The sequence below is a fragment of the Telmatherina bonti genome, assembly GCF_933228915.1.
Source record: "Telmatherina bonti genome assembly, chromosome: 22".
In the NCBI taxonomy this organism is placed as follows: Eukaryota; Metazoa; Chordata; class Actinopteri; order Atheriniformes; family Telmatherinidae; genus Telmatherina; species Telmatherina bonti.
This window is the reverse complement of record NC_136631.1, coordinates 29,628,824-29,645,400: the sequence shown is the minus strand read 5'-3', so window position 1 is coordinate 29,645,400 and position 16,577 is coordinate 29,628,824. Positions and strand designations below refer to the sequence as shown.

The 16,577-nt window shown below is 49.6% G+C and overlaps 1 protein-coding gene across 7 annotated transcripts in view; it reads right to left on the bottom strand.

The window, feature by feature from the left end:
• ppp2r5eb (protein phosphatase 2, regulatory subunit B', epsilon isoform b) overlaps nucleotides 1–16,577 on the bottom strand; it is a 58,566-nt gene that overhangs the window by 17,812 nt on the left and 24,177 nt on the right. For all 7 annotated transcript variants that reach the window (XM_079262247.1, XM_079262248.1, XM_079262250.1 and 4 more), the window contains one exon: nucleotides 9,071–9,267. In XM_079262247.1, coding sequence (XP_079118373.1) covers nucleotides 9,071–9,267 — 197 coding nt within the window. The remainder of the gene's footprint in view (nucleotides 1–9,070; nucleotides 9,268–16,577) is intronic.

Genomic DNA, 16,577 nt, shown 5'->3' with positions numbered 1-16,577 from the left:
GACAAACCCAACATCTGTCTGCTGCAGGCGTACCTGACCCAACGTCTGTCTGCTGCAAGCGTAACTGACCCAACATCTGTCTGCTGCAAGCGTAACTGACCCAACGTCTGTCTGCTGCAGATCTGACAAACCCAACATCTGTCTGCTGCAGGCGTACCTGACCCAACGTCTGTCGGCTGCAAGCGTAACTGACCCAACATCTGTGTGCTGCAAGCGTAACTGACCCAACGTCTGTCTGCTGCAGATCTGATAAACCCAACATCTGTCTGCTGCAGGCGTACCTGACCCAACGTCTGTCTGCTGCAAGCGTAACTGACCCAACATCTGTCTGCTGCAAGCGTAACTGACCCAACGTCTGTCTGCTGCAGGCATAACTGACCCAACGTCTGTCTGCTGCAGGCATAACTGACCCAACGTCTGTCTGCTGCAGGCATAACTGACCCAACGTCTGTCTGCTGCAAGCGTAACTGACCCAACGTCTGTCTGCTGCAGATCTGACAAACCCAACATCTGTCTGCTGCAGGCGTGACTGACCCAACGTCTGTCTGCTGCAGGCGTAACTGACCCAACGTCTGTCTGCTGCAGGCGTACCTGACCCAACGTCTGTCTGCTGCAGGCATAACTGACCCAACGTCTGTCTGCTGCAGGCGTACCTGACCCAACGTCTGTCTGCTGCAGGCATAACTGACCCAACGTCTGTCTGCTGCAGGCGTACCTGACCCAACGTCTGTCTGCTGCAGGCATAACTGACCCAACGTCTGTCTGCTGCAAGCGTAACTGACCCAACGTCTGTCTGCTGCAGGCGTACCTGACCCAACGTCTGTCTGCTGCAGGCGTACCTGACCCAACGTCTGTCTGCTGCAGGCGGACCTGACCCAACGTCTGTCTGCTGCAAGCGTAACTGACCCAATGTCTGTCTGCTGCAAGCGTAACTGACCCAACATCTGTCTGCTGCAGGCGTACCTGACCCAACGTCTGTCGGCTGCAGGCGCAACTGACCCAACATCTGTCTGCTGCAGGCGCAACTGACCCAACGTCTGTCTGCTGCAAGCGCAACTGACCCAACGTCTGTCTGCTGCAAGCGTAACTGACCCAACGTCTGTGTGCTGCAAGCGTAACTGACCCAACGTCTGTCTGCTGCAAGCGTAACTGACCCAACGTCTGTGTGCTGCAAGCGTAACTGACCCAACGTCTGTCTGCTGCAGATCTGACAAACCCAACATCTGTCTGCTGCAGGCGTACCTGACCCAACGTCTGTCTGCTGCAAGCGTAACTGACCCAACATCTGTCTGCTGCAAGCGTAACTGACCCAACGTCTGTCTGCTGCAGATCTGACAAACCCAACATCTGTCTGCTGCAGGCGTACCTGACCCAACGTCTGTCGGCTGCAGGCGTACCTGACCCAACGTCTGTCGGCTGCAGGCGTACCTGACCCAACGTCTGTCTGCTGCAGATCTGACAAACCCAACATCTGTCTGCTGCAGGCGTACCTGACCCAACATCTGTCTGGTGCAGGCGTACCTGACCCAACGTCTGTCTGCTGCAAGCGTAACTGACCCAACATCTGTCTGCTGCAAGCGTAACTGACCCAACGTCTGTCTGCTGCAGATCTGACAAACCCAACGTCTGTCTGCTGCAAGCGTAACTGACCCAACGTCTGTCTGCTGCAGGCGTAACTGACCCAACGTCTGTCTGCTGCAGGCGCAACTGACCCAACGTCTGTCTGCTGCAGGCGCAACTGACCCAACGTCTGTCTGCTGCAAGCGTAACTGACCAAACGTCTGTGTGCTGCAAGCGTAACTGACCCAACGTCTGTCTGCTGCAAGCGTAACTGACCCAACGTCTGTCTGCTGCAGATCTGACAAACCCAACATCTGTCTGCTGCAGGCGTACCTGACCCAACGTCTGTCTGCTGCAAGCGTAACTGACCCAACATCTGTCTGCTGCAAGCGTAACTGACCCAACGTCTGTCTGCTGCAGATCTGACAAACCCAACATCTGTCTGCTGCAGGCGTAACTGACCCAACGTCTGTCTGCTGCAGGCGTAACTGACCCAACGTCTGTCTGCTGCAGGCGTAACTGACCCAACGTCTGTCGACTGCAAGCGTAACTGACCCAACGTCTGTCTGCTGCAGGCATAACTGACCCAACGTCTGTCTGCTGCAGGCATAACTGACCCAACGTCTGTCTGCTGCAGGCATAACTGACCCAACGTCTGTCTGCTGCAGATCTGACAAACCCAACATCTGTCTGCTGCAGGCGTAACTGACCCAACGTCCGTCTGCTGCAGGCGTAACTGACCCAACGTCTGTCTGCTGCAAGCGTAACTGACCCAACGTCTGTCTGCTGCAGGCGTACCTGACCCAACGTCTGTCTGCTGCAGGCATAACTGACCCAACGTCTGTCTGCTGCAGATCTGACAAACCCAACACCTGTCTGTCTGCTGCAGGCGTACCTGACCCAATGTCTGTCGGCTGCAAGCGTACCTGACCCAACATTTGTCTGCTGAAGGGGTAACTGACCCAACATCTGTCTGCTGCAAGCGTAACTGACCCAACGTCTGTCTGCTGCAGGCGTACCTGACCCAACGTCTGTCTGCTGCAGGCGTACCTGACCCAACGTCTGTCTGCTGCAGGCGTACCTGACCCAACGTCTGTCTGCTGCAAGATGTAACTGACCCAATGTCTGTCTGCTGCAAGCGTAACTGACCCAACATCTGTCTGCTGCAGGCGCAACTGACCCAACGTCTGTCTGCTGCAGGCGCAACTGACCCAACGTCTGTCTGCTGCAAGCGTAACTGACCCAACGTCTGTGTGCTGCAAGCGTAACTGACCCAACGTCTGTCTGCTGCAAGCGTAACTGACCCAACGTCTGTCTGCTGCAGATCTGACAAACCCAACATCTGTCTGCTGCAGGCGTACCTGACCCAACGTCTGTCTGCTGCAAGCGTAACTGACCCAACATCTGTCTGCTGCAAGCGTAACTGACCCAACGTCTGTCGGCTGCAGGCGTACCTGACCCAACGTCTGTCGGCTGCAGGCGTACCTGACCCAACGTCTGTCGGCTGCAGGCGTAACTGACCCAACGTCTGTCTGCTGCAGGCATAACTGACCCAACGTCTGTCGCTGCAGGCATAACTGACCCAACGTCTGTCTGCTGCAGATCTGACAAACCCAACATCTGTCTGCTGCAAGCGCAACTGACCCAACGTCTGTCTGCTGCAAGCGTAACTGACCCAACGTCTGTGTGCTGCAAGCGTAACTGACCCAACGTCTGTCTGCTGCAAGCGTAACTGACCCAACGTCTGTCTGCTGCAGATCTGACAAACCCAACATCTGTCTGCTGCAGGCGTACCTGACCCAACGTCTGTCTGCTGCAAGCGTAACTGACCCAACATCTGTCTGCTGGAAGCGTAACTGACCCAACGTCTGTCTGCTGCAGATCTGACAAACCCAACATCTGTCTGCTGCAGGCGTACCTGACCCAACGTCTGTCGGCTGCAAGCGTAACTGACCCAACATCTGTGTGCTGCAAGCGTAACTGACCCAACGTCTGTCTGCTGCAGATCTGATAAACCCAACATCTGTCTGCTGCAGGCGTACCTGACCCAACGTCTGTCTGCTGCAAGCGTAACTGACCCAACATCTGTCTGCTGCAAGCGTAACTGACCCAACGTCTGTCTGCTGCAGGCATAACTGACCCAACGTCTGTCTGCTGCAGGCATAACTGACCCAACGTCTGTCTGCTGCAGGCATAACTGACCCAACGTCTGTCTGCTGCAGGCATAACTGACCCAACGTCTGTCTGCTGCAAGCGTAACTGACCCAACGTCTGTCTGCTGCAGATCTGACAAACCCAACATCTGTCTGCTGCAGGCGTGACTGACCCAACGTCTGTCTGCTGCAGGCGTAACTGACCCAACGTCTGTCTGCTGCAGGCGTACCTGACCCAACGTCTGTCTGCTGCAGGCATAACTGACCCAACGTCTGTCTGCTGCAGGCGTACCTGACCCAACGTCTGTCTGCTGCAGGCATAACTGACCCAACGTCTGTCTGCTGCAGGCGTACCTGACCCAACGTCTGTCTGCTGCAGGCATAACTGACCCAACGTCTGTCTGCTGCAAGCGTAACTGACCCAACGTCTGTCTGCTGCAGGCGTACCTGACCCAACGTCTGTCTGCTGCAGGCGTACCTGACCCAACGTCTGTCTGCTGCAGGCGGACCTGACCCAACGTCTGTCTGCTGCAGATCTGACAAACCCAACATCTGTCTGCTGCAGGCGTACCTGACCCAACGTCTGTCTGCTGCAAGCGTAACTGACCCAACATCTGTCTGCTGCAAGCGTAACTGACCCAACGTCTGTCTGCTGCAGATCTGACAAACCCAACATCTGTCTGCTGCAGGCGTACCTGACCCAACGTCTGTCGGCTGCAGGCGTACCTGACCCAACGTCTGTCGGCTGCAGGCGTACCTGACCCAACGTCTGTCTGCTGCAGATCTGACAAACCCAACATCTGTCTGCTGCAGGCGTACCTGACCCAACATCTGTCTGGTGCAGGCGTACCTGACCCAACGTCTGTCTGCTGCAAGCGTAACTGACCCAACATCTGTCTGCTGCAAGCGTAACTGACCCAACGTCTGTCTGCTGCAGATCTGACAAACCCAACGTCTGTCTGCTGCAAGCGTAACTGACCCAACGTCTGTCTGCTGCAGGCGTAACTGACCCAACGTCTGTCTGCTGCAGGCGCAACTGACCCAACGTCTGTCTGCTGCAGGCGCAACTGACCCAACGTCTGTCTGCTGCAAGCGTAACTGACCCAACGTCTGTCTGCTGCAAGCGTAACTGACCCAACGTCTGTCTGCTGCAAGCGTAACTGACCCAACGTCTGTCTGCTGCAGATCTGACAAACCCAACATCTGTCTGCTGCAGGCGTACCTGACCCAACGTCTGTCTGCTGCAAGCGTAACTGACCCAACATCTTTCTGCTGCAAGCGTAACTGACCCAACGTCTGTCTGCTGCAGATCTGACAAACCCAACATCTGTCTGCTGCAGGCGTACCTGACCCAACGTCTGTCGGCTGCAGGCGTACCTGACCCAACATCTGTCTGCTGCAGGCGTAACTGACCCAACGTCTGTCGGCTGCAGGCGTACCTGACCCAACGTCTGTCTGCTGCAGATCTGACAAACCCAACATCTGTCTGCTGCAGGCGTACCTGACCCAACATCTGTCTGCTGCAGGCGCACCTGACCCAACGTCTGTCTGCTGCAAGCGTAACTGACCCAACATCTGTCTGCTGCAAGCGTAACTGACCCAACGTCTGTCTGCTGCAGATCTGACAAACCCAACATCTGTCTGCTGCAGGCGTAACTGACCCAACGTCTGTCTGCTGCAGATCTGACAAACCCAACATCTGTCTGCTGCAGGCGTAACTGACCCAACGTCTGTCTGCTGCAGATCTGACAAACCCAACATCTGTCTGCTGCAGGCGTAACTGACCCAACGTCTGTCTGCTGCAGATCTGACAAACCCAACATCTGTCTGCTGCAGGCGTAACTGACCCAACGTCTGTCTGCTGCAGGCGTAACTGACCGAACGTCTGTCTGCTGCAAGCGTAACTGACCCAACGTCTGTCTGCTGCAGGCGCAACTGACCCAACGTCTGTCTGCTGCAGGCGCAACTGACCCAACGTCTGTCTGCTGCAAGCGTAACTGACCCAACGTCTGTCTGCTGCAGATCTGACAAACCCAACATCTGTCTACTGCAGGCGTACCTGACCCAACGTCTGTCTGCTGCAAGCGTAACTGACCCAACATCTGTCTGCTGCAAGCGTAACTGACCCAACGTCTGTCTGCTGCAGGCATAACTGACCCAACGTCTGTCGGCTGCAGGCGTACCTGACCCAACGTCTGTCTGCTGCAGATCTGACAAACCCAACATCTGTCTGCTGCAAGCGTACCTGACCCAACGTCTGTCGGCTGCAAGCGTAACTGACCCAACATCTGTCTGCTGCAGGCGTAACTGACCCAACGTCTGTCTGCTGCAAGCGTAACTGACCCAACGTCTGTCTGCTGCAAGCGTAACTGACCCAACGTCTGTCTGCTGCAAGCGTAACTGACCCAACGTCTGTCTGCTGCAGATCTGACAAACCCAACATCTGTCTGCTGCAGGCGTAACTGACCCAACGTCTGTCGACTGCAAGCGTAACTGACCCAACGTCTGTCTGCTGCAGGCATAACTGACCCAACGTCTGTCTGCTGCAGGCATAACTGACCCAACGTCTGTCTGCTGCAGGCATAACTGACCCAACGTCTGTCTGCTGCAGGCATAACTGACCCAACGTCTGTCTGCTGCAGATGTGACAAACCCAACATCTGTCTGCTGCAGGCGTAACTGACCCAACGTCTGTCGACTGCAAGCGTAACTGACCCAACGTCTGTCTGCTGCAAGCGTAACTGACCCAACGTCTGTGTGCTGCAAGCGTAACTGACCCAACGTCTGTGTGCTGCAAGCGTAACTGACCCAACGTCTGTCTGCTGCAGATCTGACAAACCCAACATCTGTCTGCTGCAAGCGTAACTGACCCAACATCTGTCTGCTGCAAGCGTACCTGACCCAACGTCTGTCGGCTGCAAGCGTAACTGACCCAACATCTGTCTGCTGCAGGCGTAACTGACCCAACGTCTGTCTGCTGCAAGCGTAACTGACCCAACGTCTGTCTGCTGCAAGCGTAACTGACCCAACGTCTGTCTGCTGCAGATCTGACAAACCCAACATCTGTCTGCTGCAGGCGTAACTGACCCAACGTCTGTCGACTGCAAGCGTAACTGACCCAACGTCTGTCTGCTGCAGGCATAACTGACCCAACGTCTGTCTGCTGCAGGCATAACTGACCCAACGTCTGTCTGCTGCAGGCATAACTGACCCAACGTCTGTCTGCTGCAGGCATAACTGACCCAACGTCTGTCTGCTGCAGATGTGACAAACCCAACATCTGTCTGCTGCAGGCGTAACTGACCCAACGTCTGTCGACTGCAAGCGTAACTGACCCAACGTCTGTCTGCTGCAAGCGTAACTGACCCAACGTCTGTGTGCTGCAAGCGTAACTGACCCAACGTCTGTGTGCTGCAAGCGTAACTGACCCAACGTCTGTCTGCTGCAGATCTGACAAACCCAACATCTGTCTGCTGCAAGCGTAACTGACCCAACGTCTGTCTGCTGCAGATCTGACAAACCCAACATCTGTCTGCTGCAGGCGTAACTGACCCAACGTGTGTCTGCTGCAGGCGTAACTGACCCAACGTCTGTCTGCTGCAGATCTGACAAACCCAACATCTGTCTGCTGCAGGCGTACCTGACCCAACGTCTGTCTGCTGCAGGCGCAACTGACCCAACGTCTGTCTGCTGCAGATCTGAGAAACCCAACATCTGTCTGCTGCAGGCGTAACTGACCCAACGTCTGTCGACTGCAAGCGTAACTGACCCAACGTCTGTCTGCTGCAGGCGTAACTGACCCAACGTCTGTCTGCTGCAGATCTGACAAACCCAACATCTGTCTGCTGCAGGCGTAACTGACTCAACGTCTGTCTGCTGCAAGCGTAACTGACCCAACGTCTGTCTGCTGCAAGCGTAACTGACCCAACGTCTGTGTGCTGCAAGCGTAACTGACCCAACGTCTGTCTGCTGCAAGCGTAACTGACCCAACGTCTGTCTGCTGCAAGCGTAACTGACCCAACGTCTGTCTGCTGCAGATCTGACAAACCCAACATCTGTCTGCTGCAGGCGTACCTGACCCAACGTCTGTCGGCTGCAGGCGTAACTGACCCAACGTCTGTCTGCTGCAGGCGTAACTGACCCAACGTCTGTCTGCTGCAGGCGTAACTGACCCAACGTCTGTCTGCTGCAGGCGTAACTGACCCAACGTCTGTCTGCTGCAGGCATAACTGACCCAACGTCTGTCTGCTGCAGATCTGACAAACCCAACATCTGTCTGCTGCAGGCGTAACTGACCCAACGTCTGTCTGCTGCAAGCGTAACTGACCCAACGTCTGTGTGCTGCAAGCGTAACTGACTCAACGTCTGTCTGCTGCAAGCGTAACTGACCCAACATCTGTCTGCTGCAAGCGTAACTGACCCAACGTCTGTCTGCTGCAGATCTGACAAACCCAACATCTGTCTGCTGCAGGCATAACTGACCCAACGTGTTTGCTGAAATATGTTCCCAGAACCAGCGGACAAAGCACTGTTCATGGTTTAATGGGCTCATGTCACAGTGATGAATGGATGAAAGGGTTAATGGGCTCATGTCACTGGGATGAATGGATGAAAGGTTTAATGGGCTCATGTCACAGGGATGAATGGGTTAATGGGCTCATGTCACACAGGGATGAATGGGTTAATGGGCTCATGTCACAGTGATGAATGGATGAAAGGGTTAATGGGCTCATGTCACAGGGATGAATGGATGAAAGGGTTAATGGGCTCATGTCACAGGGATGAATGAATGAAAGGTTTAATAGGCTCATGTCACAGGGATGAATGGGTTAATGGGCTCATGTCACACAGGGATGAATGGGTTAATGGGCTCATGTCACAGTGATGAATGGATGAAAGGGTTAATGGGCTCATGTCACAGGGATGAATGAATGAAAGGTTTAATAGGCTCATGTCACAGGGATGAATGGGTTAATGGGCTGATGTCACAGTGATGAATGGATGAATGGGTTAATGGGCTGATGTCACAGTGATGAATGGATGAATGGGTTAATGGGCTCATGTCACAGTGATGAATGGATGAATGGGTTAATGGGCTCATGTCACAGTGATGAATGGATGAAAGGGTTAATGGGCTCATGTTACACAGGGATGAATGGATGAAAGGAAACAAGCTTGTTTATCATGACGACTGGATGAGAGAGAGAATGGTCTCATGTTGCACTCGAATGAATGGATGAAAGAGTCCAGATGTGGAACTGTGACGTGGTTCATGGAGGTGCTGCGTTTCCTGACTGGGAAAACAATTTTGAAATCCGTAACAACTGGATTGTGTTAGACCTGTGACCCTTCCTTACCATTTTGACGACCTCGGGGTAGGCTTGTTCCGTCAGGTAACCCCGGCTGACAGTCACATAGTCCACCAGCTCATTAAGCGTGGAGCGCTTGTACTCCTTCATCTTGAGGTCTGACAGCGTGTCCATGAAGTCGAAGACAGTACAGCACTGCTGCAGCTTCTTCAGGAACAGCTCCGGCTGCTCCGGTGCCGGCACGTCTGGATGGACGAAACAAACAGAGGGGAGAGAAAGATGCAGCACATCAGATTATCTGGAGAAGAACACAGCTGCACACTGAATCACAGCTTATTTCTCCAGATATGTCCATGAGGTTAGGATGTAACTAGCTCTCGCTACAAGCCTCAGGTGGAGGAGTCAGCCTCCTGCTTTTCATTGGCTCATCTTTTATTCTTCCTGTCTGGAAACAACTGCTTCATAGAACGGATAAAGGTGACGTAAGGAACCAGCCATCAGTCAGTGGATGTTTTCATCCTGATCCTGCAACAATTCTCCCACATCAATACAACCCAGACCTGGACCTGTACTTCCACAAATGGATCATTTTTGTTTGGAACATTTTCATTTGGAAAAGATCCAGATATACATGTTGCACATTACCAAATATCCAACAATTAAATCAGAGAATAAAAAGGAAATTAATTATACCAATGACACAAAAACACCCAGCATGCATACACTTATATACCTATACACACAACTTCACTTACGGGAAATGGAAAAACAAAAAGAAAGTCTGAACATTTACAGCAATCCCTACTCTGGTATTTCTGTGGAGTACAATGCCAACATGTATTCTGTAAACATTACTGAGAAAAATTAAGAAATAAATGTAAAAGAAAAATTGTTACTGAAGATACAAGCTGTTGGTTAATCGAATAATACTGCATTTAACAATTTCTCTGACCTCTGAACCTTAAAACGTGGTGTATGAAGAAAGACAAGAGCAATGGACAACACAGATATTGATGATTTTAACAAAATGGACAAAAAGTACATATTTTGTGCAAACATGAATAACTGAGTGGCAATAATAAACTAGAGACAGATAAGGATAAAGATAAAGATAAGATGTTGGATGTTGACAGGTAGTTCGTCCACATCATCCATCCTTTTTTCCGGTCAGGTCACGGGGGCAGCAGCCGAAGCAGGGAAGCCCAGACTTCCCTCTCCCCAGCCACATTTCCCAACTCTGCGGGGGGGATCCCGAGGCGTTCCCAGGCCAGCCGAGAGATATAATCCCTCCAGCGTGTCCTGGGTCTTCCCCGGGGTCTCCTCCCAGAGGGACGTGCCTGGAACACCTCACCAGGGAGGTCCAGGAGGCATCCTGACCAGATGCCCGAGCCACCTCAACTGGTTCCTCTTCATGCGGAGAAGCAGAGGCTCTACCTCTGATGCCCTCTTGAATGACCGAGCTCCTCCTATAGGGAGAGCCCGGCCACCCTGTGGAGGAAACTCATTTCAGCCGCCTGTATACGAGATCTGGTTCTTTTGGTCACGACCCACAGCTCATGACCATAGGTGAGGGTAGGAACGTAGATGGACTGGTAAATCGAGAGCTTCGCCTTCTGGCTCAGCTCCTTCTTCACCACAACAGACCGGCGCAGAGTCCGCATTACTGCAGACACCGCACTGATCCAATGACCAACAGGAAGTATCTTTAACATAATTTCCAGGTGAAAGTCCCCAGTGATCGTGGACTGTCAGGAAGATGGAGCTAGCCTGTTTGTTAAGGTCTCTTTTTCCCAGGTGGGAAAACTGCACTTGAATATTGTGTTTTAAGTGCAGATGGAAGCTTGTTGTATTTCTGTGTTTAATTAAAATTGTCTGAAAACAAATGAGGCACTTTGGGTGAGACAGTGAGTGAGAGAGAGAAAAACGCAAATTAAAATTATTCCATCCAGCAAACTCAGTGTGCGTATTTTTTCATATCATGCGATTAAATGACTTATTGCGGCAGGCCCATGTTTATGTCTTCCACTGTGTGTGAATTCTTCAAAAATAAAAATAAAATCTGAACTGAACTCCTGAGCGGTCACTTCGAAAAATCTGGAAAAATCTGGGATGACCACGGCACACTCCGGCATGTTAGGTAGTATGTTTGACTTCCTCTGACTGACATTTAAGAAATTAAAAATATTTTTTGATTTTTGAGTTAAAAGTTGAAATTTTTAAATATTCATAAAAAAATGCTAGCTTTGTCCAAAATTAATTTACATATTAACAGCTATTAGGGACTGTTCATAGAGCGCTGGGATTTTTTTTTTGTTCTCCTTAGATAGATATGGAGCTATTTAAAAATCTTTAAAACTATTAAGTGTTCAGGGTGGGAAATCGAATCGAAAAAATCAAATATCGGGATTTTTGCTTCACAATTTTACAGACACATATAATCCATTATAAAAAATATTGTCATTTTATTGTTTTTATTGATCTTTTCACTTTTCTTCAGCACTATAGCAGCAGAATAATGGTCTGGTTACTGGGTTGTTTTGGATACATTTTTGTTAAAAAAAAAAAAAAAAAAAAAAAAAAAAGAACTGTTGTCTGAAACCTCAGCCTATCATGGCCAAACTTGTTACACTTTAGAAAAGTTTGGTGACAATTGAGTGATCTGGTAAAAAAAAAAAAAAAAAAAAAAAAGATGGCCAAGTTGAGCTTATTTGCATACTTCTGATAAAGTGGAGTGCATGACTTCTCTGTAGACTCATAATGGAGCCGCCAGATTTAAAAAAATTTTATAGTGTGCAGAGGTGTCTAGCTTTGTGATATGCATTCGATTCATAAATATGTCATTTTCTTTTGTCTTTCTGAAGTTAAAATTTAAAATTTTGCAACTTTTTACACAATACATGTGTTTGTAATCGCGTAAAAACTGCAAAGTGTCAGACTGTAGTTTGTTGAGCCAAAACTTCACACTGACCCAAGTCCACGACCTTGGACAAGTTAATGGAAATAAGTTTCGGATTTTGCTACTTAGACACAGAAAAATGTTTCAGAGAAAGGTGAGGCATCATCCAGAGAATCTGGAAATGTAACATAACTGATTTTGTGTCACATTAAACACTAAAACATAATGACTTTGGGCTCTGTGCTGCTCGGCAGGCTTGGGTTAACCCTAACCCCCTAAAAACATTAAAAAGACAACAGAGTTCCAGCATGCAACCAGCACTGTGTTCCAGTAACAGAAGCCCTGAAAGTTTGCATCACTCACTGACAGCCATTGTTTCTTTACAAGCTTCTATCCTGAAATACATATTGCCGTTACTGTGAGCCTCCACCTAAACACTGCTGTACACCACGTCCATGCCTCTCCAATTCCAGCTGCCTACCCAGACATGACACCATTTTACTGACACAACTGTCCCCAGAGGAGCACGACAGATGACAAGATGCAGACTTGCATTAATCTATGCATCTACAGGAAGACTGATGTCTGAATAGACCACAACCCAACCATAAGTCCCACAGGATCCACTGGGGACAGACTGAAGGTCTTAAACTGGACATTAGTGATTTCCTTCAGTTAAGAAATCCAGATGATCTAATTATAGAAACAGAAATTCCATGTGACAGTGAATTCACATAATAACCAGCACAAATACAGAGTTGTGGTAGGACATCGACCTGAGGAAACGTCTTCTCTTTGTCCCTACAGAACATGTGGATGGACAGGCGTTTGACTGGACGGAGGCTGACATTTTTCAGGAATCCCATGATCCATGGGATTCCTAGCGTTGAGGTGAATCATGGGATTCCTAGCGTTGAGGTGGATCATGGGATTCCTAGCGTTGAGGTGGATCATGGGATTCCTAGCATTGAGGTGGATCATGGGATTCCTAGCGTTGAGGTGGATCATGGGATTCCTAGCGTTGAGGTGGATCATGGGATTCCTAGCGTTGAGGTGGATCATGGGATTCCTAGCGTTGAGGTGGATCATGGGATTCCTAGCGTTGAGGTGGATCATGGGATTCCTAGCGTTGAGGTGGATCATGGGATTCCTAGCGTTGAGGTGGATCATGGGATTCCTAGCGTTGAGGTGGATCATGGGATTCCTAGCATTGAGGTGGATCATGGGATTCCTAGCATTGAGGTGGATCATGGGATTCCTAGCGTTGAGATGGATCATGGGATTCCTAGCGTTGAGATGGATCATGGGATTTCTAGCGTTGAGGTGGATCATGGGATTCCTAGCATTGAGGTGGATCATGGGATTCCTAGCGTTGAGGTGGATCATGGGATTCCTAGCGTTGAGGTGGATCATGGGATTCCTAGCGTTGAGATGGATCATGGGATTCCTAGCGTTGAGATGGATCATGGGATTCCTAGCGTTGAGATGGATCATGGGATTCCTAGCGTTGAGGTGGATCATGGGATTCCTAGCGTTGAGGTGGATCATGGGATTCCTAGCATTGAGGTGGATCATGGGATTCCTAGCGTTGAGGTGAATCATGGGATTCCTAGCGTTGAGGTGGATCATGGGATTCCTAGCATTGAGGTGGATCATGGGATTCCTAGCGTTGAGGTGGATCATGGGATTCCTAGCGTTGAGGTGGATCATGGGATTCCTAGCGTTGAGGTGGATCATGGGATTCCTAGCGTTGAGGTGGATCATGGGATTCCTAGCGTTGAGGTGGATCATGGGATTCCTAGCGTTGAGGTGGATCATGGGATTCCTAGCGTTGAGGTGGATCATGGGATTTCTAGCGTTGAGGTGGATCATGGGATTCCTAGCGTTGAGGTGGATCATGGGATTCCTAGCATTGAGGTGGATCATGGGATTCCTAGCGTTGAGATGGATCATGGGATTCCTAGCGTTGAGATGGATCATGGGATTTCTAGCGTTGAGATGGATCATGGGATTTCTAGCGTTGAGGTGGATCATGGGATTCCTAGCGTTGAGGTGGATCATGGGATTCCTAGCGTTGAGGTGGATCATGGGATTCCTAGCGTTGAGATGGATCATGGGATTCCTAGCGTTGAGATGGATCATGGGATTCCTGCGGGATTCCCACAGGAAGAGAGTCCATTTTACAAGTAATCACGTAATTGGGACGGTATAGGATAAACAGGTAAGGGGAGCAGACCGGAACGGGAACCAAGCGATTAACAACCAGCAAAAGAAAAGAAAAAACCACGAGCGTTGCCACGTCGTAGTTGTCACTGAATCATCCTACACTGTAACCAAGTTTAAAAAAAAAAAAAAAAGAACTACACTACCCAGAAGCCAACACTGCTTCTCCCTCTGAATTAAAATAACTCTAAATAAGACTTAGAAAACACCTGCGGAGAAATCAATATGGCAAAAAATGATGCACATTGCAACGTTACATGTAATGCTGATTAGGTAAGACTAAATAAATAAAAAAAAACAGGAGTAGGAATCATTCTAGTGGGAGTGGGATGTGATTGGGAAGAATTTTTATCTGGATTGGGTCGGAACAGGTCTTTTTATTTTGCATTGGCACAGGACAAGTTGTTTCTGTGGGAGTGGAATGAGACAGGAGTGAAAATCCACCCTCTAGTAGAGAGCAGAGTATCTGGTCGTATCGTAAAGGCCAGGGTTTCTCAGTCTTAGTCCTCAGGACCCCTTGCCCTGCCAGTTTTAGTGTACATGTGGATGCTTCATCAACAACCTTGTATCAGTAGTGGCTGTATTGGCGTTTCAGTCAGAAGAAGTGGACAGTATGCCGTCTCTGCAGTTCAGGGCTGACTGGGGTTGTAGAGCTTCAGGATCCTGCCGCCATCAGAGCATGTGAACAGCCTTTAAGGAAGCTATTATTAGACAGATAATCACACAGGACGCAGTAATCTCTCTGCAGAGACAGCTAACGGGCTGCAGCAGGGTGAGGGAGGGCATGAATGAATAAAATCACTTCTCAGCTGCAAAGCAACACCAAGACAGAAGCAGAACTTCTGTAAATGATCAACACAAATCCGTCATCCAGTCCAAAGCAAACTGTTACAATCCTCTGGATGTAGTAACCCTCACATCGCTCTCCAGTCACTGAGTTACTTCACTCCAAAACGATCAGAAACAGGTTCACGCCTTCTTTCTGAAGCTGACATCTGGTTACGGCAGTAAAAAGTAGATCTGATCACAGGTAAACATTTCACTATCATTTGCCACATGTAGATCAATATTTCTTCCTCTTCATAATAACCAGAAGACCAGAACCTCTCACTGTCTCGGCTACCTGGAACATCATGTCCATGCAGAGTCCGGTTTGTCATGAGACTTACATGGACCTCAGGATCCACATCAGTGAGGGCATTTATCTTCATCCCCCCGGTGCATTTAGCTGGTAATAATGTCATCTTTTCTTAATCCAGCAGTCTGTAAAAACCCACTCATGATGCGGGGGATTAGCTTTCACATGGAGCGGCTGAAAAAGCTGCTGGAAGTCATCCAGCTGGAGAAATGTAGGACTGAGATGACATCTGTAACAGAGCGGAGGTGAGTCCATCTGAACCCTCGCTGAAGCAGATGTGGAGTGAAAGCCAGAAGGACACACACTCATCAGCTGACTAAACAAAAACTTTCAAAAGTCATGGAACTCTTTTCTACAGAAACATCACAGATTCTTAAGCCAATGAGTTCTACAGCATCCTGGTTATTCTGAGATACTTTATGAGCAGGCTGGTGGAAACACTGACGCTTCAGCTTTATTTTCTCCTCGCTGTCCGCCTGTTCTGGTTCTGCAGAAACTCATCTGGGCCGCTTGGCAGAGCAACAAAGACAAGTCGCTGCAGCTTAATTAATAATGGAAAAAAGCCAAACCAGACACAGAGCGAGAGAGCGAGAGAGAGAGAGAGACAGACAGAGAGAGAAAGCAGTTGGATGTCTGGTCCAGGAGATTTATAAAACTACGCGTAGCAAAGATGACTACAGGTGGCTACAGGAGATGCGGCACGCACGTCCCACGCCTGTTTCTTTCTATAAATCAGATTCAACATTACATTTGGCACATGTGAGGAAACATCTTGTCACATGTTGGCTATAAACGGTCAGGTGAACAACCTGATAAACAATCAATCTCATTTCCATGAGGCTTAACAGGGGGAAAAAAAATTTCTGGAATTTGAGGAAGAAATTTTAATAGATAAGGTTATAAAATGTAAAAATATTTTATTTGGTGGACACGGGATGGACATCGCCCCTGCTGAGGAGCGTCAGCAGGGGACAGACGCTGCCAACGCCTCATCAGACCACCGGACTTATCCAGAAAGTAAAAATAAAGTGGTCAGACATTAAAATGGAGGAGAAAGTGAACGGAGGGCGGCTGCCCACTCTCACAGATAAGAAGCTGGCCTGGAGCCTATAAAGCGCCATGTCCTCCAGCCGGGACCGATAAGCCACCGTGCATCTTTATGTATTGGGGTGCATTTTACATCCAACCATCAGTTCTGATTAATTATGGTCAATTCTGCACAGCAACCATGTCGTTTTAGCTTTAATTATTCATTAAAAACTTTATTAGTATAGCAGCTACTGTACGACTCACTGTGT